The sequence below is a fragment of the Balaenoptera borealis genome (assembly GCF_965194805.1).
Source record: "Balaenoptera borealis genome assembly, chromosome: X".
NCBI classification, from domain to species: domain Eukaryota; kingdom Metazoa; phylum Chordata; class Mammalia; order Artiodactyla; family Balaenopteridae; genus Balaenoptera; species Balaenoptera borealis.
This window is the reverse complement of record NC_138881.1, coordinates 86,382,036-86,404,637: the sequence shown is the minus strand read 5'-3', so window position 1 is coordinate 86,404,637 and position 22,602 is coordinate 86,382,036. Positions and strand designations below refer to the sequence as shown.

General features: G+C 40.8%; 1 protein-coding gene and 1 long non-coding RNA gene across 2 annotated transcripts in view; both read right to left on the bottom strand.

Annotated features, from left to right (window-relative positions):
• The window catches only part of LOC309620843, a 129,727-nt gene that overhangs the window by 30,396 nt on the left and 76,729 nt on the right, over window positions 1-22,602 (bottom strand). The gene's annotated exons all lie outside the window — the stretch shown is intronic.
• On the bottom strand, window positions 955-18,551 carry TNMD (tenomodulin). The gene is made up of 7 exons (XM_082377451.1): window positions 17,330-18,551; window positions 17,032-17,163; window positions 7,867-8,007; window positions 7,555-7,656; window positions 4,200-4,353; window positions 2,072-2,241; window positions 955-1,592 (listed from the first exon to the last, which is right to left on the bottom strand). The coding sequence occupies exons 1-7, from the start codon at window positions 17,375-17,377 to the stop codon at window positions 1,383-1,385; spliced, it is 957 nt and encodes a 318-aa protein (XP_082233577.1). The 5' UTR covers window positions 17,378-18,551; the 3' UTR covers window positions 955-1,382.

Below are 22,602 nucleotides of genomic sequence, written 5' to 3'. Positions count from 1 at the left end.
TTTCTATTTCAACTACAAATTAATGCCCATTATGATAAATGAAGTATTCCAAAATTTTCAGATGTCTTTTAAATCATGAATAAAAAAAGAAAATATTTTCAGTGACGTTGCATTGTTAGATATATTTCATTGTGCTCTCATCCTGTGAAAATTGGTAATCTAAGTATGGCATGTATGTTAATTATGAATTAATGACTGGCTAATCTTAACTCAGCCTTGGGCAAATCTGCTTCTATTTGCTTCCTCAAATGTTCAGTGGTGGATAATGACTCCTGGCCCACAGGCATCTTGAAGATTTTACTCTTTGAAAATGGAAAGTGCCAGACAGATATTTTCATGACACAATAACTTTGAAATTGAGCAATGAACAGGCTACCTTCCAATGAAACTAGAAGGGGTGACAGATGGGTATAACAAGAATTTTGAAACTACAACTGGCTGGGACTCCAAGTTTAACATTACCCTCTAACCGCTTCTTCTCTCTGCTTTGCCCCTTTTCCTATTCCCAAGCAAAGTATCAGGTGATCAATAACTAGGCCTTACCCTTCTTTTAAGAAAGTGCCATGCTGCTAGTTTCTTGTGGTTTTGGAGGAAAAACAAAATCCCGTTTGACTCCTCACTTCAGTAATGTCCTATAATGCCTGTTTCTGTGAATGATATTTATGGGTCCCCATTTTGCAGGTTATTGCCCTGGAAAGTTATGTAACCAGACACTGATCTAAAAGAGAAGTCATACCTGAAGTTTATGAAGTATTGAATTTGTCCAAAGTTGAGTTCTTGTTCACAGGAGGAGAGCCTGGGACCCTTTTTGCTAGGTTATCTTTCTCCTTTGCTGAGTCTGAGCACTTAGAATACTTTAGTGTTGGCCTGCTGTGACTCACTGCCTGTCCAGTGGCTTAAGAGATGCTTAAGCAAGTCCACAATATGTCTCTCAGATAATTAAACACTGGGGTATGCACAAAAGGACACATTTATTTATGCATCAGTTATGGGGTCATTTTATCATCGGCCCCTATTTCCACTTTCTCAATACAGCCTAGTAAAATACAGTATTTGAGAATCCTTATGCTTTGCCCTTTCCTACTCCCTAAACCTGATGAAATGCAAGTTTTCATTGTTGTCTTCCACGTGAGACGGATCTGCTCCATTTCAGTTGCAGGGAATATTCTTAACAAACACTTACCCAGTGTGTTCAGCAGCAATCAGGCCATTGATGATGATGTAGAAGTTTATTAGAACATGAAGAGAAGAATTACCTACAAGTAATTCCGGAGTACTGGCTACCAGGAGCCAAAAGCCTCATAGGCAGGAATTCATCAAATAGCATGCATTTATTATATGTTGGCTGCCAGAAGTTTAAGCACTCGAGCTCAGACTTGCTACTAAACCCTCCCCAGCATGCGGGCCACCCACCAGTTGCAAGGCATGATGACACGACAGATAACCCGCCCTCCTTGGTAGCAGTATGGATACGGGTAGTAACCTAGTAAAGGTTCACAGACGCGGCGGCAGTAGCGGTTGCCTCGACGGCAGTAAATACAACAATAACCTCTCTCATCCAGCATGGGGTCGAATTCTATTCCATTTTCAGTCTGAAAGAAGAAGAAGCCAGTGTTGGAGGGGGCAGGTTCACTAGGAAGAGGTCTACCAAGCAGGGGAGGAGTATAAGACTATAGGAGCTGGGGACTGGTGAGCAATTAAGTTCCTGAGCCTGATCTTGGAGATACATCAATGGATTAGATCAAGACTGATTTTATTTTTTTAATTAAAAAAATTTTAGAACAACTTTATTGAGGTATAGTTGATTTACAATGTTGTGTTAATTTTTGCTGTACAGCAAAGTGATTCAGTTATACATATATTCTTTTTCATATTCCTTTCCATTATTGTATATTACAGGATATTGACAAGATTAATTTTGAACGAGTCTTCTAGGGATTCCAAGCTTCTTAAATACTTTTTCCTTAAAACAATGACCATTATCCTTTCAGTGACTTTGATCTGAGGGGTAGTGAGTTTTGTGAGGGCTCTTTGTTTTTCCTCTAACAAGAAAAACGTGAACAGAACTCACATAGTCATTGATTGGGAGTTCTTCCTCGCTTGCTGCTTGTCTGGCGTGACGGGTCTTCTCCACCTTCACTTGAGGGACCACCCACTGCTCATTTTGTTCAATGCCTTTTTTTTCATTGGTAGGAAAGTGAAGGTCTTCACCATCCTCCTCAAAGTCTTGCAACTCTGAAACTAAGGTAATAAACACAAAGTTGTGATACAACTGCTTTGCTTGGGGAACTAGCATTTGGGGATAGAGATTTTCATTGTGTCTTCTCACTGCCATCATTTAGGCATGAATGAACCACTTTTCCAAGCTCCTGCAGCTGATATCTTACGGAGATCTTCCAAAAGAAATTTGACCATTCCCATGTACATAGACTTCTTTGCTCTTTTGGCATCACTTACTGCTTTGCCTTATTAGCTTATTAAATTAAAAACTGAGGGCAGGGGACTTTGGTGTCTCCTACAATGATTTTATTCACGGCAGGTGCTCAGTAAATATTTTTTTGGTTGCCTGATTTTTTTTTAAATTATTTATTTATTTATTTATTTTTTATTTATGGCTGTGTTGGGTCTTCGTTTCTGTGTGAGGGCTTTCTCCAGCTGCGGCAAGCGGGGACCACTCTTCATCGCGGCGCGCAGGCCCCTCACTGTCGCGGCCTCCCTTGTTGGGGAGCACAGGCTCCAGACGCGCAGGCTCAGTAATTGTGGCTCACGGGCCCAGTCGCTCCGCGGCATGTGGGACCCTCCCAGACCAGGGCTCAAACCCGTGTCCCCTGCACCGGCAGGCAGACCCTCAACCACCGCACCACCAGGGAAGCCCTGGTTGCCTGATTTGATTCAGTGCCCTCTGTTCTCCTTCCTCATCCCTTCTCTTTTCTGAAATTTTAAACTTGGTATTTAGAAATTATCTTAGATTTACAGAAGAGTTGCAAAGATAGTACAGAGTTTCTGTATACCTTTCACCCAATTTCCCCTAATGTTAGCATCTTACATAACCACGGTACAATGATCAAAAACTAAGAAATTAGCACTGGTACAATACAATTAACTAAACTACAGACTTTATTCAGATTTCATCATGATTTCCACTAACGTCCTTTAGGAGAAGAATGTTGAAGCAGAAGTTGTAGTAATTGCACTTAGTTGCTTTTTTTTTTGCTGGTTGGGTCTTTGTTGCTGCGAGTGGGCTTTCTCTAGTTGTGGGGAGCGGGGGCTATTCTTCATTGCGGTGCGGGGGCTTCTCATTGTGGTGGCTTCTCTTGTTGAGGAGCACGGGCTCTAGGCACGTGGGCTTCAGTAGTTGCAGCACTCGGACTCAGTAGTTGTGGCTCACAGGCTTAGTTGCTCCGCAGCATGTGGGATCTTCCCGGACCAGGGATTGAACCCGTGTCCCCTGCATTGTCAGGCGGGTTCTTAACCACTGCACCACCAGTGAAGTCCCTAGTTGCCTTTTTTTTAAGGCCAAAGAGTACCAATAGATGCCTGCATTGGTTAGAGCATTCTCTCTTGGGAAATGTAATAATCTATGCTGTCCAGAATGAGGGAGGCCAAATTCTATACTAGCTGGGCAGAATAAGATGTCCAGGGACTTTGCCCTCTCTATGGGCTGACTGGAAGTTGAGAGCTGGAGTCTTTTACTCTGGACCTTTAGCACCCAATTACTTTTATACTGATTCCTAAAATAGCCACAAAGAAATTTGTATTGCAGTGACTGTCCTATCATCCGAGGAGGATGCCACCATTTGATACAGAAAATCCTTCTTGAGACAACAGAGCATTGTTTTGGCTCTTCTCTCCTCTGTTCTTGGGTTGGGCACACAGTGGTTTGAGCCATAGTCTGGTAGCCCGACTGCAATGAATATAGATGTGCAAAGAGAGACAGATCAGCTTTTCACCATCACTACTCACATTAGGGTGGCGTTACCTTTGCTGGGATATTTAAAAGCCTGTCAGCATTAACTTATCTGATTTATAACTTGGCTGTGAAAAATTCCCTCCTCACTGGCAGTCAGCATATACAGTTTCATGTAAGAAGATATAAGCTGATCATTTGTTTTCCTAGAAGTGTAGTCTCTGAATGCTGGGAACATTAACCTGTTACTGACTTTGGAAAACAGAGGAGGAGGAGGAGAAGGAGGCCATACCTGCTATTAGAGTGGGATTGATCCAATACATGGTCACATTATCACAAATCTCCAGAATTTTGGAATTTTTAAGAAAGTCTCGGTTTTCAATAGGCTTTTCTGCTGGGACCCAAATCACTGACTGTTCAAAGAAAGTTGTGGTAATTTCTTCATTCTGAGAGAAGAAAGTAGTTCAGGGTGGGGATAGGCAGAGAAATTAATAAGATGAGTGAGACATTATGGGATCCTGGAAAATACCATATTTCGAGTCTGAATAATAATTCCAGTCCCAGAACTCCCAGTGTAGTAGATGCCCTTGGGAGAGTTAACAACTGGTCCCTCCCTCTCCCGCCTAACAGTAGGGCTGCTCACTGAAACAGGAGCCTTCTCTGCTACCATTTCTCTTAAAGTCAGGAAGGCTTTCTATCATTTTCTGGGCCTCCCACTGGGCCATGTATGTTTTAATTTGGGCTTCTGGAACCCTGAGTGATTTACATTTGTTTTCTTTCTTTTAAATGGATGTTGTGAGTGCCTGCCTTGTTTTAGGTTTACGACTAGGATTGCAAGCCGAACTTGATCTCAAGCTGAAAAACACTCCTGTAATCCAAATTGGTGAAATCACTTAAGTAGCAACAGAACCTAATATTTTGGTTTCACAAGATTGTGTGTTAATGGTATAGTTGTAGTACCAAAGATACTTTGTTTCAAAGTCAGGTCTAACTTGTGACTTCACTGGCCTTGCTACTATTTTACTCCTTTCATTCTAGATACTTAGAATTTGTCTCACAGAATGTTTTTTGTTTAGGTAGCCTCTCTTATATTGTCAAGAATGCCCCCTTCTCTTCTGTTTCTAGTGTTGGAAGTAGTTGTCTTGTATACCTAGCTCTTAATCATTTGTCTCCTGGGCTTTGACATTTTTTCCCCTACTCTTAATAAGGCTTTTCCTTTTCTCCTTTGTTTTTTTCTAGCTTTATGATTTCAGTGTTTTTATTCTTTGAAATATGGCTTTGTAATTTTTTCTCCTAGTCACTTAAAACTCATCTTAGCTCCTTTGCCCTTGAGTCTGTAAAGACTTGGGATGCATTGAAAGGGACTGTATAAAATGAGGTTGGTACGTTGACTAGCTTTGTTAGCAAAATCAGGGCTGTTTATATACCTGCTCTGCATGTTTAACATGTACAAAGTATGGATACAGTGGTGAGGGAAGTGCAGAGTAAGAGGGTTTTTGTCATTCAGGACCACAAATTTGTCTCATAAAAAAATCTGTAGCCTGAACAAAAAAAAATAGGATTTTCTTGAAGATAAAGCAATTTCACTATCATGAGATGAATACTTGTGTTATTTAGACAATCTGACAATATTAACTGAAGAATAAATTAGGGCCAAAATGAGACAGTATGGGCCTTTGCCTTTAACTTTTTTTTTTTTTTTTGCCATGCCGCATGTGGGATCTTAGCCCTCCTGCAGTGGAAGCACGGAGTCTTAACCACTGGACTGCCACAGAAGTCCCAGCCTTTAACTTTTGCAGAAAAATAAATCTTGTTGTGTCAGTTCGGGAAGTCATTGCTGGCTGGCCCTACTCAAATGCTTACATTATTTTCTGTAAAAAGCAGCATATGATATTGGATATAATAGCTTTTTATCTTCTTGATTCTCCTTTCATCTTACTTTTGCCCCCTGTAGTAATCCCTAATATCCTGGAAGTTGTTCTGTTCCTCAGATGCATCCAAATTAGGCTTATTTAAAAGAAAAAAATCTCCAAAACTTTTCACTTGCCATAGACCTTGGGAGCAGAGCATCGTCTTTGGGGGAAATCTTCTTTTTCTTAGAAATTCTAGGAACCAGGGTCTGTAACTTCTCTGGACATGAGGAGACTAATATCATGTCTGTGGGAGCCAGTGACAACCCTGAGACTTGGGTAATGGAAAGAAAAAAGTGATCCCCACATCACCTCACCCCCCAAAATAAGAAAAGTAAAAGAAAAAAATAAATGAGTAGATGAGAATTAACATGGAGAGAGTTGGGCAGGAGAAAAGTGAAAAAGAACCTGGGAGAGACAGAAGAAAATTAAAGAGGTACTTACAGTATGTAGAGTGGCCACTGTGCCTTTGGCATAATCTCAGTTTAGATTTGCCAGTTAAACACTAAAACAAACCAACCCAACCCAGTATTTGTTTCTTCTGACTACAGTGGAGGTATGCTGTCATAGATAGCAGCATACCATAATTACAGTCAGGATATCAGGGAAAAATTAAGTCTCCTGGGCCTTACCAATGGCTGTATTTTAGGCAATAATCCTCTATCTCCCACTAGGCCTATAGCGGCCATTCAGCAATTGCACTGGTGCCCTAGGTCAGGGGTCCCCAACCCCCGGGCCTGTTAGGAACCCGGCTGCACAGGAGGAGGTGAGCGGCAGGCGAGAGAGCAAAGCTTCATCCATCGCTCGCATTACCGCCTGAACCATCCCCTGTCCCCGGGCCATGGAAAACATTGTCTTCCACGAAACCGGTCCCTGGTGCCAAAAATGTTGCGGACCGCTGCCCTAGGTTACCTCACCATGGCCTGGGAGTGTGCTTTCAGAGAATTTGTATTATACTGTAGTTCTCACCTTCTTTACTTTTGTCTTTCCTAGTGATATGTTAAAGGTGGATTATTCCATTAGCAGCCCAGCATAAAATGGTAAGGCGAGTGAACTGAAATCTCCTTTTATTTAATTTTTAATTTTTGATTGAAGTATAGTTGATTTACAATGTTGTGTTAGTTTCAGGTATACAGCAAAGTGATTCAGTTATATTTTATATATATACATGTATATATATATTCTTTTTCAGATTCTTTTTCCCTATAGGTTATTACAAGATATTGAGTAGAGTTCCCTGTGCTATACAGTAGGTCCTTGTTGGTCATCTATTTTATATATAGTAGTGTTGAACTAAAATCTTTAGAATAGGTGAATGTCACTGTGTGACAAAAGTGGCAAGGATCCAGGTGGCCTTGGGGCTTTTATTCAGGACTTTATCTTTGGCAGGATTGGTTTTGCTCCTCCGGCTCACCCCTCTTACCAGAAATCTTTGGTTTGGAAGCAAATGTACATAATGATTACCCGGGTATAAAAGTACAGCGTTGGACTTAAAAGCATGAACTTTAGGTTTGTTGAAAGGCCTGAGTTCAAGATCCCAATCTGCACTGCGCTAGCTGTGTAACCTTGGACAAGTCACTTTTTGGTCTGCATCTAAAAATGAGGATGATAATAGTACCTATCTATAGGGTTGTTGTGAGAATCAAATGAGGGTAAAGCATTTAGTACAATGTCTGACACAGAGTTAGCCCCCAATAAATTATGGCTTTTACTATTACTATTATTTTTCTTACATACCTCATCTATTTCTTCCTCTGGTTCAGAAAATTCAGGAATCACTTTAATCTGAGTTTTGATGAAGCATTTTTGAAGACCTACAAAGTAAATGCCAGTGTATCCCTATAAAACAGACAAAAAATAACAAAACTTCCTGAAATAGCCACAATTAATGAGTTTCATGGTTTGTCAGGGCCCTAGGCTGGCAAAATTTGAATTCAAAGGGAAAGCTTTGTCTTATAAATTAAATGGAGGCTACAGGCTATTTTTAACTTGACTCAAATGTTCTAATATTTTAAGTGGGAAGCTTTAGGGGGAAAATATCCAACTTACATTTTTAAAGTCATGTACTTCCAATGTTTCATCAGTGCCATTTCCACTTCTGAATATTTCAGTTCTGGTCACGGGATCAATTTCCATGTAAATCTTCTTCTTCTCTCCGTTGCTGTAGAAAGTGTGCTCCATGTCATATGTCTGGGAGAACAGAGGAAAACAAGCTCTAAGATACTCAGCATGTCCCTTCATAAGACACTTTAATTGGGTAATATCTGGGGCACCTTCTTTTTCCGGAGCCTTTGTAGAGAGGTGTCATCTCAGCAGCTTGCCGTTGGGAATTCTCTGAGACTCGAGATTAAAGTGAGGTGTTTTTTGGCACTGGAGCTGATATGGGGATCCCTTCAGAGCCAGTATTTTGTATTCAAGCCAAGTTGCTGAACTAATTACTAAGAATTCCAACAGTTTTCTTGGCAGCCTTGACTAAATAGCAAATGATATTTTGCAAAGCAGCCTGTAAGGTGTTTTCCACTTGTGGTAAGCAGAGGAATCACCAAAAACCTATACTGCTTCTTTAAACTACCACTTCCCTTTCTAAGTACTCAGTAGTCACCCACTTACTCCCTGTGAAATTCACTAGGGCTGAGAAAGAGATTTGAGCAGATTTAGAATGTTTAGGCCTTGCTCTTTATCTTATCCATCCAGGGATTTAATATTGTCTCAACAGTCTTGGATCTGTACTTTTTAGACTCTGAAGACTCTGAAGACCATTCTCTTTGGTGAATATTAGATAATCGTCTTACCCTGACCTCAATTGCTTCCTTTTGTCCTTTAAGCTCCAGGAAACATTTACTGCCTTCCCCTAACCTTTTCTGTTATGGGCTAACCAAATTCATTCAGTTGATTCCTGATTTTTCTTTTCCAAACCCGATTCAGCTGACTTCAAGTTCTCCAGATTCTCCTGCATATAGAATTCAACAGCTGTGAATTGTAATATGCACTATGTAATATGGAGTCTCTCAAGAAGATCGCCTTGGCAAAGCTGCATATCAGGTTGCTCTTGAGTAGTTGAAACAAAACCCCAGACTCTCTCCTACCCTCTAAAGGAGACAATTTTTCTAAGGACCAAAAGGACCAGTCCCATAGAGTATCCCAGTCTATTAATAAGCCCATTACTTATAACCGAGGACATGTTTATAGCTAGAAGCAAATAAGTAACCTAAAGGAATTTGTTACCTGTCACAAACCAGGCCAGACCTGATGGTGCCATGTGGAAGTCTATCTTATCCCTGTTGTTAGGAGGCCTTTGGCTATCGAGTTTCTTCATTCTCATTTTTCCTTATGAAAAACATTTGGTAAACTAAAAGCCTGAAAAAGCAAGTCATCTACAGAGCCATTGTTGCTTTCTAATGATACTATTTCCAGTGGCAGTCTTGTATTGCTTGTGCTGGGTTGGGTTGTTTTTTAATGTCTGCCGGTATCTGTGACTGAATGTTAGTATAACCTGGTCAAATTTTCCCCACCTCAAGTAGAAAAACAAATGGGAAGGGTTTGTAGAAGCAATATTACTTCAAGTGTGAAAAGTTGATGTAGTCGCTGAATAGGAAAACAAGAGACAATGTCATTTACTTCTTTGCTGCCCTACAGTGCCTTGGACATGGTCAGAGCTGAAGTATATATTGAATACCTTTTCCCCACCAAGGGCAAAGTCTCATCTTCCTAAAGAGAGATTTTGAGCATTGGCAAGGTCTTTTAAGAGACCATATTTTAAAAGGGGAAGGAAAACAGTATTTAGAACTTTCCAGCAACTGCAGAGTTAACACAGCAAGTCTGGCCTGCTTTGTGACAGGTAGAAAATTTCTTTAGACTTGTTATTTGCTTCTAGTTATAAATTTGTCCTCAGTTCCAGCTCTGCAGCCAGCTTGAGAAACTTCTACCTATGGCAACAAATTGAGCTCTCAGTGGGCCTGACCTAAGTAGAGGAGAGAGGCATCTACTTCAGATCCAGCCTTGTCAGATCTCCCAAAAGGGGGGAATTTCTTTAGAAATACTATCCATTGTTGAGACAAATGTCGACAGCCCTAGTCATTGGGGGTGGGGTGGGGTGTTTGTTTCATCAGTAGCACAACTGATGGATTATTGCACGGAAAAATGAGGTTAGAGACTAGGGGATGTTGGAACACTGCCTACCTGGGCAAAAGAGAAAATACAGGCTGTATTTTCAATCATTGGTAGAAGACTATGGAACCATACTGGTGACATTTAGGATTTCAGTGTACTTCTGTGGAATGAGTTTTCCTGCACTGTTGGCAATGCACTTCACTTGGACACCTTGCTAGATGAAAACTATTGGAAACTGCCAAGCTCAGCAGATCTTGATTATTTTCAGCATTCTTTCAAAGAGGTTTTTTTTTTTTTTTTTGGTAGGGGAGGAGGGGTCCATTCTGATTGTATTTATTCACTAGCATATTGCCTTTTTGTTAGTAATGGTAGTGGGATCAGAATGACTTCATTTATATGTAAAATCTGGGTGGGGGGTAGGGAGCTATATATTCACTCAGATGGAATTCCACTATCAAAGGTGCCCTTTTGGAACAGACTGTCCTTTGTCTAGGAAGATGATGCCGGTGGCCCACTTTGGACTGCTTAGGGATGGGTTTGAGCAAATCCAGACATACTGTCTGGTCCGGGTCCCTGTGGAGCACATTGCCTGGGTAATGGCTATGCAAGCTTCACTGGCCCATATGAAGACTGAGCTCATGCCTTTGGCTTCAGAAGTACTTTTCTGTCTACTAAGCTCACTGGCTCAGGGGCTGAGGGTCTTTCTGGAGATGAGGGAATAAATGGTTTTGGCCACTCCAGGTGCAAACTAAAGCAGAGAAGGATGACCGGTCTGAGAGAAGTGTGAGTGGGCTCCCAGTAGTTCATCTCAGACTGCCTCCAACTCAGCTTTATTCCAGGAAGGACAGAACAGGGACAGAGTATGGTGAGAAGTACACTTCCACCAAACCGGCACATTAGGGAAAGTTAATCTTTGGTGTTTCTAGCTTCCCTTTTCTGTTCTTTTTATATCCTGCCCTCTTTGTACCTTCCTAGCCCTTCCTCCTCTTCCCATCTCCCTCTATTCCTCTGTCTCCTGTCCAGACATCTAGGAATCTCATGGTGCTTCAGGTACCTTATATCAAAGAAGAAATCAATCTGACAACTGATCTCACACTAAGGTATTAGTGATGGGTGTTTGTCTGTTAAAAAATACTGAGTGCAATACTTAACTCAAAGGAATGAATTACTAATGGTGGTTTTTAAGCACAATGGCACCAAGAATAAGAGATATATTAAGGGCAAGGGCATCTTTCCAGCAGCACTCAAATGGGCTCCCACTCCATCCACACATAAGGCTGGTCTCAACTATGAGGGACCAGAACACTGGCGTTGGACAGGGAAACCAATGGGATGGAATATGACTCAGAAGTGAAACGAGATAGATACGTGGTGAACCCCAAGGAGTGAGGGATGTAAGAAGACCACACTGACAAAACGTGGAGAGAACACAAACTCGCTTCTCTTCCCTGCTCAGGAATTCTTTCCTCAGTCCAGTTAAATTCTCCACTCAGGCAGCAAATGAGCCCTAACATCCTCCTTTCACAGTTTGCTGTGTTTTCTGGCCTCAATTTGTGACAGTCTCTGAGATCAGAAAAGAAAGATTTTTATACTTTTTTTATAAAAAGTAAAGCTGCCTCAGACCTCAGTGATGGTTCTGTTTCGGGGCAGGTAGCTTTAGCTTGTCCTGAAAGGGATTTGAGGACATTTGCCTTAGGTTTTGTTTTTTGAAGCCTATGATTAATCTAGCTGTTCTTCTCTCCACCTTCATTTCTTACTGTCTGTTTATGAGGTACACTCTCCAAAGGTGAAATGCATGCTCAGAATAGCTGGCTAGCAGGTGTTAGGCTGGAAGGAAAGGAAGGGAATGCATTGTACTATATTATTACCAACCTAGCCTGTGGGAATTAAAGGGCCTCTGGGTATTTCTTTAACCAACACAGAGCAGACACATTGTTTCTTATGCAAAGTTGGAGTCCTGCATCTTCAATCACCAGTTCTCAGTCCTGAAAAAAACTGGCATAGGCAGCACAGACATTCCTCTTTTTCAAAAAGAAAAAAACCCCATTTCTTTCATGTCGAACAGCGGTCCCCAACCTTTTTGGCACCAGGGACCGGTTTCGTGGAAGACAATTTTTCCACGGACCGGGGGTGGGGGGAGGATGGTCCAGGCGGTAATTCGGGCGATGGGGAGAAGCAGAGGAAGCTTCGCTGGCGCCCTGCTGCTCAACTCCTGCTGTGCCGCCCGGTTCCTAACAGGATGCGGACCAGTACCTGCTGGAGGTTGGGGAGCCCTGATCTAGATCCTCAAGCTGGCTTGGAAGTTTCTTCCTACCCACGACCCTCACCACTCCTTGTTCTTAAATGCAGCTGAAGAATAGTGAAAAGACTCTCTAGACCAGGTTCTAGCCTTAGCCTCAACTCTGCCACTTCCAAGCTGTGTGACTTTGGACAAGTCACCAAGTGTCTCTGGAGGCTCAGTTCCCATCTTTATCTCTCACCCATTGCCCAATGCAATGTTGAAGAGTTGACAAAATCAATTTTTTAAAAAATTGAAATGTAGTTGATTTACAATGTTGTGTTAGTTTCTGGTGTACAGCAAAGTGATTCGGTTATCCATATATATAAAATATATAATAATATATATATTCTTTTTCAGATTCTTTTCCCTTATAGGTTATTATAAGATATTGAATATGGTTCCCTGTGCTATACAGTAGGTCCTTGTTGTTTATCTATTTTATATATAGTGGTTCGACAGAATCAATTCTGTTCAGGTTTGGCTAACACCTGTCAGGTTGAACCGTTGGACTGCTACTACCTGTTGATTTCCTGGGCCGCTTTCCCCACAGTAGCCCCAATCCCTCGCTCAGCCACTGAAGGACAGCTCCCTTTGAAGACCTAGGTTTTTTCTGGCTGGTACCAAGTAAGTCGCCCAGCAAATGCCTTAGGAGAATGAAGAGACTGAATACGAATGTGCCCCTAGTAGCCGGAGTCCTACTCTGCATAATCCATGCTGCCCCTTGGCAGCCGGGACCAAGAGCTAGCCCGTGACAGTGGCTGGACAAGGGTGGACTTTGCTCTTGAAATGGTTTGAGAGGAAAATAAAATGAAGTCTTTTTAAAAACGCTGACGTGGCACCATCTGGTGAAGCTCAGTCCCCCTGCTAAAGAGATTTCAGCTCCATCTCCATCTCTTCCCTTGAGGGGATGAAATGCTTCTCCAGACCCACATTTTACCCATCAAACTGCTGTGTAGGAAAGCCCAGGGAACTCGGGGAAGAAAGTTGTATCCCCCGTGTGCCTAGAGGGGGAGTGAAGAAAGTTGGTCTCTGGCCAACTTAAAGAAATAGGCACAGGAAAGCCCGATCCAGACTTAGCAGGAAAGTGTTTTTTCTGAGCAAAAGATTTTCAGCCTAGAGTGCTGTTGGGCTTGCAGTCTTGAGTAAAACTCTTTTAATGGTCATCTGCAGTTGAGGTGAGGGGGAGGCCAGATGGATGCCCACCTATCCTACCCCTTCTCATCTCATCCTGGTAGTATGAAGTTGAGGAGACATCCCCAGGAATCTGTGGATTGCTGTGTGGGCTTTAGGACTTAGCCTTACCAAATAGCCCTAAAGTCAGCAGGAGGTTCCTATATATGGCAGGAAGGGCAGCATTTCATTAATTTAATTTATTATTCTTCTGCCTCATTCTACAAAGGATTGGAAGGGATAGGCTACAAGGTCTGTGTTACATCTATCAACTGTTGGTTTAAAGGCTAGAATTTTTCTGTCTTGTTTTCTCTATGTTGGATGAATTAGCTGGGGAGTTGATTTCTGATTGTTTCAGGTTCAATGTGTAATACAGGGAGCTTTAAGCAAGAATGTTTCTCTTGGGAATCTGCTTCAAAGACGTCTGGGCAGTCACTGCCTGGAAGTGGAGCCTTGTCATGCTCTCTCAAAATCTCTGGGACTGAATCGGTCCTCTGCTTGGTTGAGAAAGCTGAATACAGAACTCGAGGGACTGGCTTTCATTCAGCTCAAGTGGCTTCTATATGTGGCTGTGGGTTGGGGATCTGTAGCCTGTAAGGGAGTGCAACAGCTCTCCCAAAGTTAGTCTTCCTTGCTTCATTTTATTTTCATCCCTTTCTCTCTCCCTATCTCCCTCTCTCCCTCTCTCTCTCTCCCTTTCTCTCTCTCTCTCTCTCTCTCTCTCGTGTGTGTGTGTGCTCATGCCTGAGATGTGTGAGGAGAGGGAGTCCATCACGGCTTACTCCCTGTTTTAGATCAAGAATCTGGATATTTTGTCCACACCAAGGTGGGCGGTAATAGAAGGAGGAGGGGGGAAATTACTGGCATGGAAATGTCAACACCAGATGTGGAATGTTAAATAAACACTTAATTATAAACAGATGTCAAAAAGCAAAATAAAAAGGATGTGTGGCGGAGGCTAGAGGAGCAAATGCTAAGAACTTGGAGAAAGTCCCGGGATGCCAAACACGTCACTGTCATCCATAAGCTCAGCAGTATCACCGGTTCTCTCCACCAAGGGCCCCAAGAGTCCCCACAGGTCCCACAGGCTTGTAAAGGAAAGTCCAGAAGAGCCTGGGTTTTAATCTGCTAACTGCTGTTTCTTGCCAGGCCATACTCTTTAGGGGAGCCTCTTTAATTTGTGCAAGATGCCTGGATCCTTTTCCTCTGCAAATCTTCTTCCAAGACCAATCTGACTACTCTTCACTTCCCAGCAATCATAAGTCAGCTCCGAGGCAGGCTTATTGGCAGCCTTAGCCATTGGAAACAACAGATGTTCCCTGGGGCTTTTTGTCTGGGAACTAAAGGCAGTGGGCTTAGTGGAGCATCCACATGTCCAGCTGGTTCCTCAGTTTGCAATGGACCCAGCCTGGGTTGTGGGGAAGGCCGGGACTTAAATATCAAAGGCAATAAATTGTAACTCCCCATTGGAACAGAGAACAAACAACCTTTGTTCATGGTGGAAAAACTTGCCCCAGGAGACACCTATTTATCATCTTTTACCAGATTACTTTGTAATGATTTTGTTCATTTCTGAGAATCCCTTTGCTAAAAATCACATCCTAAGACGGATTACTTCTTGAGAGATTTGGTTCTTGATAAACTTTATTTGGTAGCATACCTCACCTCTTCTGTGCATGCAGTGACTAGGTTTTACATTTGGTTTGAGGAATCACAGGATTGCTCCTTATAATGCATTAAAAAATGAACTGGAGTGAGAAGCAAAGACGATATAATACAGAAGCAGAGGCGACCATGGGCTCTGTTAGTGAGCTTGGCACCTTGCTAGATAAAAGCAAGGTCCCCACCTAGTCATTTATAGTTGCACCGAGACAAATAGCATTGTAAGTTTAGAAAAACACATAAACTTTTTCAAAATAGAATTTGCAATTCCAATGGCTAAAATAAAACTAGAAAAACCATCTGGCCCCATGTTTAGGCAGACATGTATGGGTGCTCAGAAGGGCTAGCTACCTACTACACCCAGCTAAGAACATTATGGCCATGGAGGATGAAAGGGTTTATTCTCCTCTAACCCATCTGTAATTGTCAAGAGGATCCAAGATTCAATTTGTGGGACAGCATGTTACCTTGGGAATTAGCTAAGTAATAGCAGAATTGGATTGGTATGCATCTTGGCACTCTTATTCATTTGTTGTTTCTTTCCTGATCTCAATTGCTTTGCCCACCTTGCTAGTCTGAATATAGGTGGCTTCTCTAGAAAGACAGGTGAACAGTAAGCAGTTCAGAAGCAGAGAGCAGTGAGAGAGATAAGAGAAAGGGCTAACTATAGTCAATGGATGACACGTGAAATCCTTTCTGGAACAAGGTATAAATAAGAAAGCAAGTAAACAAAGTTTGCTATTCATTCTCCCTCTGACTTAAACTTGATAAGGTAGCCTCTAGTACTAAATGAAAGTGGGTATGGCAGCAGAGATGAAGAATCCAAAGGTGGCTATGCCTTACTTCTCTGTTTTCTTTTGGACACTTGTCCACTTGATTTTCTATTTTCTACACTTCCTCACCCCCTGCCTCTCCTTCCTCATTTATGCATATTCTTTCCTCTCTGCTCCTATCACTCCTTTGGCCCCTAATGGTTCATCCCAATCCATTATCTTCTTGTATTTTATCCTCCCTCCTGGATTTTTGCCTTTCCCTTCCTACGTCTGTTATCAAATAGAAATGAGCATCCCATGACAACAAATTAATAACAATGGTAGCAACAACAACATCCCACATGCAGAGAGAAAAATGTGGCAAAGCCAGAAAACCATCTTCACAGTTTATAGCTTGTACATTTATTAATTCTCTTTCAAATGGAAATTGTTGGCATGAAGGGACTATGATTTTCTTTGGGTCACATCTAAACTTAGCCACTGTGTGTGAGCCTGGGAGTAACAATAACACTAAGGTACACTAATATCAACTACAATGGCCAGCCAAGCTTCACCAAATAACCATAGTATCAGAAGCATTATGAGATATCTGTGATTAATGACTTGGTGTCACTTTTCTACCTTGTAGCATTACTATTTCAGTGGGACACCAACGACTGTGGCTCGTGAGAAGCTGAAAAGCTCTAGGTTTCTCGGTTTTCTTTTTCGAGTCACAAATAAACATGAATTCAGGTATGAGAATTGCTCCTTCTGAAAAGGAGTTTGCTGCCTGTCCTCACAGCAGATGCATTAAGTCAGAAACATAATCCCTGAAAATCCTTTGCTGCCATTTCTCGTGGTTTCTTCTCATGTGGTAGTATAATTACTTTTCCATCAGTTTCTGCCCAGATAATTGAAAGAAAGATGGAAAGTATTTTTTCTTACAGTAAAAAGTTTGCTTCTGCGAGGAATCTTAACTCCTTATAAAAGCATTATAAAAGAATGGGTAATTCTACATCTTATCATTACTAACCAAAATGCAGAAAACATATTTTTCCTTTACCAAAATAATTAGGCAAAAAAGAGAGCAAACCTTGACTGAGTTTTTCATACCACCAAAAAATATACACAAAAAGAACTTAATGACTTTCATTTTCAGAGTAATATACATGTCAAGCACTAATTAAATTCAATCAAACTCAAAACAGAAACACTGGATAATAAAGTGCATTTACTCACTTTTTTGGGTGTCTCAGGCCAGAAGTGCTTGCCCCCCCAAAACAGGACAATTAGAGTTAGGGCGAGGATACCGAACACCAGTCCACAAATCTTAAGTGATTTACATATCTTCTTGGATTTAGAAGCTTCTGCCTAAGCAAAGAACAGAGAGAATAAAACAATACACAATAGCCCTTAAAATTGCAAGCCATAGTTCAAAGTCACTTGATTTCACTTTTTAATGTTCATATTGTAATATGATAAATCTGTGAAACCATGCTTCTGCTCAAAAGGGAATAAAAAATGTGAATCAACTTACATTTAGAATGTGACAGTCCTCACAGTTCTCTGGAGGATTCTTTGCCATGGTCTCTCAGCACACAGCACTCTTTCCCTGCTTTGAGAGGACTAAGAGACCACTGCTGAGGTGGAGTTGCAAGTGAGTCGGCTAACAGATGCCAGAGGAGAAGCTGAATTTATATGGCTCAAATATGTCATACCAGAGCCTGAGGGAGCCCAGGGGGCTCCTGTGCTGCAATTTGTTACATAGATATACCCATATATGTGTATAACTTCTGTGCACAGAATTCCATCCAGAATGGCAAAGACAGAAGGTTATAATGAAAACTATTGTCCTGGGGGTTGGTTTGGAAGGGGATCAAGCCTAGGACACATTGAAATGATTTTTCACTATGAACTTAAAATATCAGTGGCAACACACACTGCACACTCCAGAAATAAGCAAACAAAACAAAAGGAATGAAGTTCTAATTTCAATTCCATCTGCTCTAACAAATATTTATTGCAGGCACTGTGCTTGGTGTAGGAGATTCAGGAATGAATAAGGTAGTGCCTTCTTCACTATGTTAAAGCTCTTTGAGGACTGAGATCAATAGGTAGTCAACTAATTATAATCAGAAACAAGATTTAAAAGGTTAATTATACGTTTTCTTTCTCTCTTCATTCTCTCTCTCTGATTATTTTCCTTTCCTAGGCTCTCTTCCTCGATCTGTTCCTTAATGTTGATATTCCTTATGGTTCTATCTTTGATGATCTTCTCATTCTATATATACACTTCTTGGATGATCTCATCCACTCCCACAGTTTAAAATATCACCCATATATCAATGATTTCCAAATCTTTATCTATAACTCCACTGTCTTTTGAATTTCAAAGCCATTTGAATATCTCTACCTCGATGGACCTCAGGAATCTCAAAACTCAACATGTCCCACATCAAACTCTTCTTCTTTTCACAACCCCTTCCCCCAATCTACTTTCTTTCCCATATTCTTAATCTTGCTTGGTGGCTGAATTAGTTTGCTAGGGCTGCCATAACACAACAGAAATTTATATTCTCACAGCTCTGGAGGCTAGAAGTCCAAGATCAGGGATGGTTTCTTCTGAGGCCTCTCTCCTTGCCTTGTAGATGGCTTTCCTCATGTTCACATGGTATTCCCCTTCTATGCATGTATATGCCCTAATCTACTCTTCTTATAAGGGCACCAGTCATATTGGATTAGGACCTATCTGTACAACTTTATTTTTCCTTAATTACCCCTCTAATGGCCCTATCTCCAAATACAGTCACATTAAAAAATAATGGGCATGAGGACTTCAACATATGAATTTGGGTGGATGGGTGGGGCACACTTCAGTCCGTAACAGTGGAACCATTATTCACCCAGCCTTCAAAACCAGAAACCTGTGGTTTGTCCTAGACTCTCCTCTCTTTGTCACATTCCCTTATCCAATCAGTGACCAGGTATTTTTGATTCTAAATTCTTACATCTGTCAAAGCCATTCTTTTCTCCTTATATTGACTTTTAAAGCCTTAGTTTAGGTTGTCATCTTCTCTGATGAGTCTCAAGTCCATATCTCTAACCCAGGCTGCTCTTAGGGCTCCAGATCCATGGGTCTATCTAACCTGCTAGACATCCCCATTTGGATATCCTAGAGGTACCTCAAATACCACATGTTCCAAATGGAATTAATTATCTCTCCTTCCAAATATACTCTTCTTTCTACATTATCTCTCTCACTAAATGGCATGATGATCAGTTTCTTGAATAGAAACCTCCAAATGATCCTTGATTTCTTCCTCTCTTGCCTATTTAGGCCTCCATGCCTAATCAATTATTAAATCCAGTCAATTTTGCCTCTGAATTATCTTCCCAATCTTATTCTCTCTATCCTCAAGTTCCACTGTCTTAGTTGAGGTTCTCATAGTTACTTTTAGTGTTGCAATAGAGTCCTAACAGGTTTTCTTGACTCCAATCCACTTCCTTCAAGATGATCTTTTCTAGGACTCAAATCTGGGGATAATCTCTCCCCTGATTAAAATCCTTCTGTGTCTATTCATTGTCTATTAAATCAAAGCTACTTGTGGTGACCTCATAGGCACTTCATGGTCTTGACTCTGCCTAATCCCTCCAAGCCTTGATTTTGGACAATTTCCTCCATAGAGATGGAGCCAACTGGGTGCCTTAGCTGGGCAGAGTCATGGAGCATGTATGTGGGACTTCATCCACATCCTAATATCTTGAAGAAAAATAATTTTCTAACTGTTGCTGACATGATCATGCATGAAATTGATTATGGAAGTTATGAAATATAAATCATGGTTCTATTTATTCTACAATTCTTTGGCCAACTTTAAAAAAAGAAAAAGAAAGCTATGAGAGCAGTCGTATGAAGAAACCCATGTTTATTGTGTTAGATGGTACCTCCTCAACAATGTTACTCACACTATGCTTCCAATGCCTTCCTTACACCTTATGCTTTAGTGATTCTGAGCACCCTCTGCTATTTTACTCTACAGGGCATTTTCACATGCTATATTCTTTGCTTGGGTTTCCCTTCCTCCCCTTGTCTAACTGAAAATTCTCATTTAGCCTTCAAAATACTGCCTAGATGTTACCAGCTCCTGAAAGACTTCCCTGATCTCATCTCTGCCGTGTTTTTCTTCTGAGAAGACTTTGAAATCCTTTAAAACATGCCTCATTTGTTAAAAAGATTGAGTTAAAATAGAGGTCAAATCAATATGCCATGGAAGCATAGAAGGAGGAGTGATGAAATCTGTTTCAGGAGAGCAAGGAAAATGGCAGAAAGCACTCAAAATTTCAGTAGATTGTTCGTTTATTAGCAATCTATGTGGCAAGCACTTTTATAGGGGCTAGATATATATTAATAGTGGACAAGACCAACACAGTCCCTGATATTATAGAGCTCAGAGGCTAGTTGGGGAGACATAAGTTAAACTAAAAGGAAAAAATCCTGTAATAAATAAAAATATATAAATTATGAAACATGGTAAGAAGGAAATGTTTAAGGTGTTATGAAAGCACCTAAATTGGATTGGGGGAGGGAGTGGTCAGGGCAGTCCATGCTAAGGAGATGTCCCTTAAGCTCAGACCTAAATAATGAGTAGAAGTTAGCCAGTGTAGAGTGGGAAAAGATTATTCCAGGCAGAGGGAGCAGCACGTGCAAATACCCTGAAGCAGAAAAGAGGTTGTGTTTGGAGAGTAAAAGGAAAGTCAGTGTGGTGATAATATAGTGAATGAGGAGGAGAGTTGCTTGAGATAAGGCTGAAGAGGTAGGCAGGGACCATATCATACAAGATTGTATCTATTAGGACTGTTTTGGGCTGCATGTAACAGAAACCAAGTTATGGTGGTTTAACAAAGTAAGAGGTTTATTTTTCTGACATAAAGGAGCCTCAGTGTCAGCAGTTCAGGACTCATACAACTTTCAGGACCCAAGCATCCATCTTTTTGTTCTATGATCCTTTGAGCATGGCTTCCATCTTCATGCTTCCAAGGTGGCTGTTTTACCTCCAGGCAGCAAAAGGAGAGAATGAAAAGGGCAAAAGACATGTGACAGCTAAGTCTGTCTCTTTCCATCAGGAAAGTAACAGTTTTCCTGGAAGCCCTATCCTGCTGATTTCCGCTTATCTATTAGTTAGAACTGGGTTGGATGGCCGCCCCTAACTATAATGTAGTATGAGGAGGTTTTATTTTCAACTCAGCCTATTACTACTCCTAAAAGAATCCTGGTTTTATTATAGAAGGGGAAACATATTGGGTAGGCAGTTTGCAGTTTCTGCCACAAAGGGTGAGGGGTTTCTTAGTTTATTCTAAGAACAGAGGGAATTCATTGAAGGGTTTTAAGCAGGGGAGATACACAGTTCCTTTTATGTTTATTAGCATCTCTCCGGCTGTTGTGAGAAGGGTGAATTGTAAGGGAGCAAGAATTTTTAAAGGTTGACCAGTTAGAAAGTAACTGCAAGAGATTATGGTGGCTTGGATTAAGGAAGTGGTAGTGGAGATGGAGAGAAGTAGACAGATTTGGGAGGTATACTTTAGAGGTAGCATGTACTTGGTGATAAATTGGATACACAGGGTGAGAGAAAGGGAGGAATAAAAAAATGATTCATGTATTTCTGGTTTGTGCATTTGTGTGGAGAGTGGTGCTGTTCACTGGGATTAGGAAACATGGAAGACCAGTTTGGGGTGATGAGTATGGACATGTTGAATTTGAGCTGTTTATGAAGCATGCAAGAGGAGATGTCTTGTTGGCAGTTGAACATATGTGTCTGGAACTCAGAAGACAGGCCCTGGAGTGGATATAGAGATTTGGGAGCCATTTGCCTGTGGATGGTATTCAAAGCTATGGGAGTTGATGACATGGTCTAGAGAATGAGTGCAGAATAGAAGGAGAAAAAAGCTCAAGACTGACCACTGGGGAATCTTCAAGAGTTATTTATTTAAAAATATACTTTTAGAATGGTTTTCACATTTTTATTAAAAAATACATACTCATTATAAAATAAGCCAGCAATATAGAGAAGTGCAAAAAAGAGGGAGAAAATACCTCCAAACCTGCACTAACCAGAAATAACCATTATTGTGCCTTAATTTCCTTATCTGAATAAAGGAGGGTAAAAATAGTAGCTATAAGATTGCTGTGATAACTTACTGAGGTAATCCATTTAAAGCACTTACTTTGCAATCTTGCAGATATTAACAGTTCATAAACATTAATTACTAAGATTAATGAACATTATTCTGGACATCACTTTTATTATAAAGGATTAAGAAATGGATAGATATAAAATTTTAATAGAAATAATAAACATGCTCTTTTAAAAAGTATGAAATTGAAGAAAAGAAAAATAAATCAAAGTGAAAGTAAAGAAATTGATAAACTTCAGATAAATGCTTCTCCCCCCCTCAAGAAATAGTAGTCTCTGAAAGGCTATTTTAAAGTTAAAATCAAAGATTTGGAAAATATAAAGAGGTTATAGTTATTATATTTTTATCTCCATGTTTCAGTTTTTGATAGTGTTAGACTGATTCCGTGGGTAGTTGGTTAAGAACATGGGCTCTGAAGACAGCCTGCTTGGATTAAGATCAGTTCTATCACTTACTAGCTATAATATGGTGGGCACATTATTTAATCTCTATGTGCCTCATTTTTCTCATTTTTAGAATGGGGATTAAAAAGTGCCTACTTCATTGGGTTGTGAGGAATAAAAGAGTTAATACATATAAAATACTTGGCACAGTGCCTGGTACATAATAAACTATTAT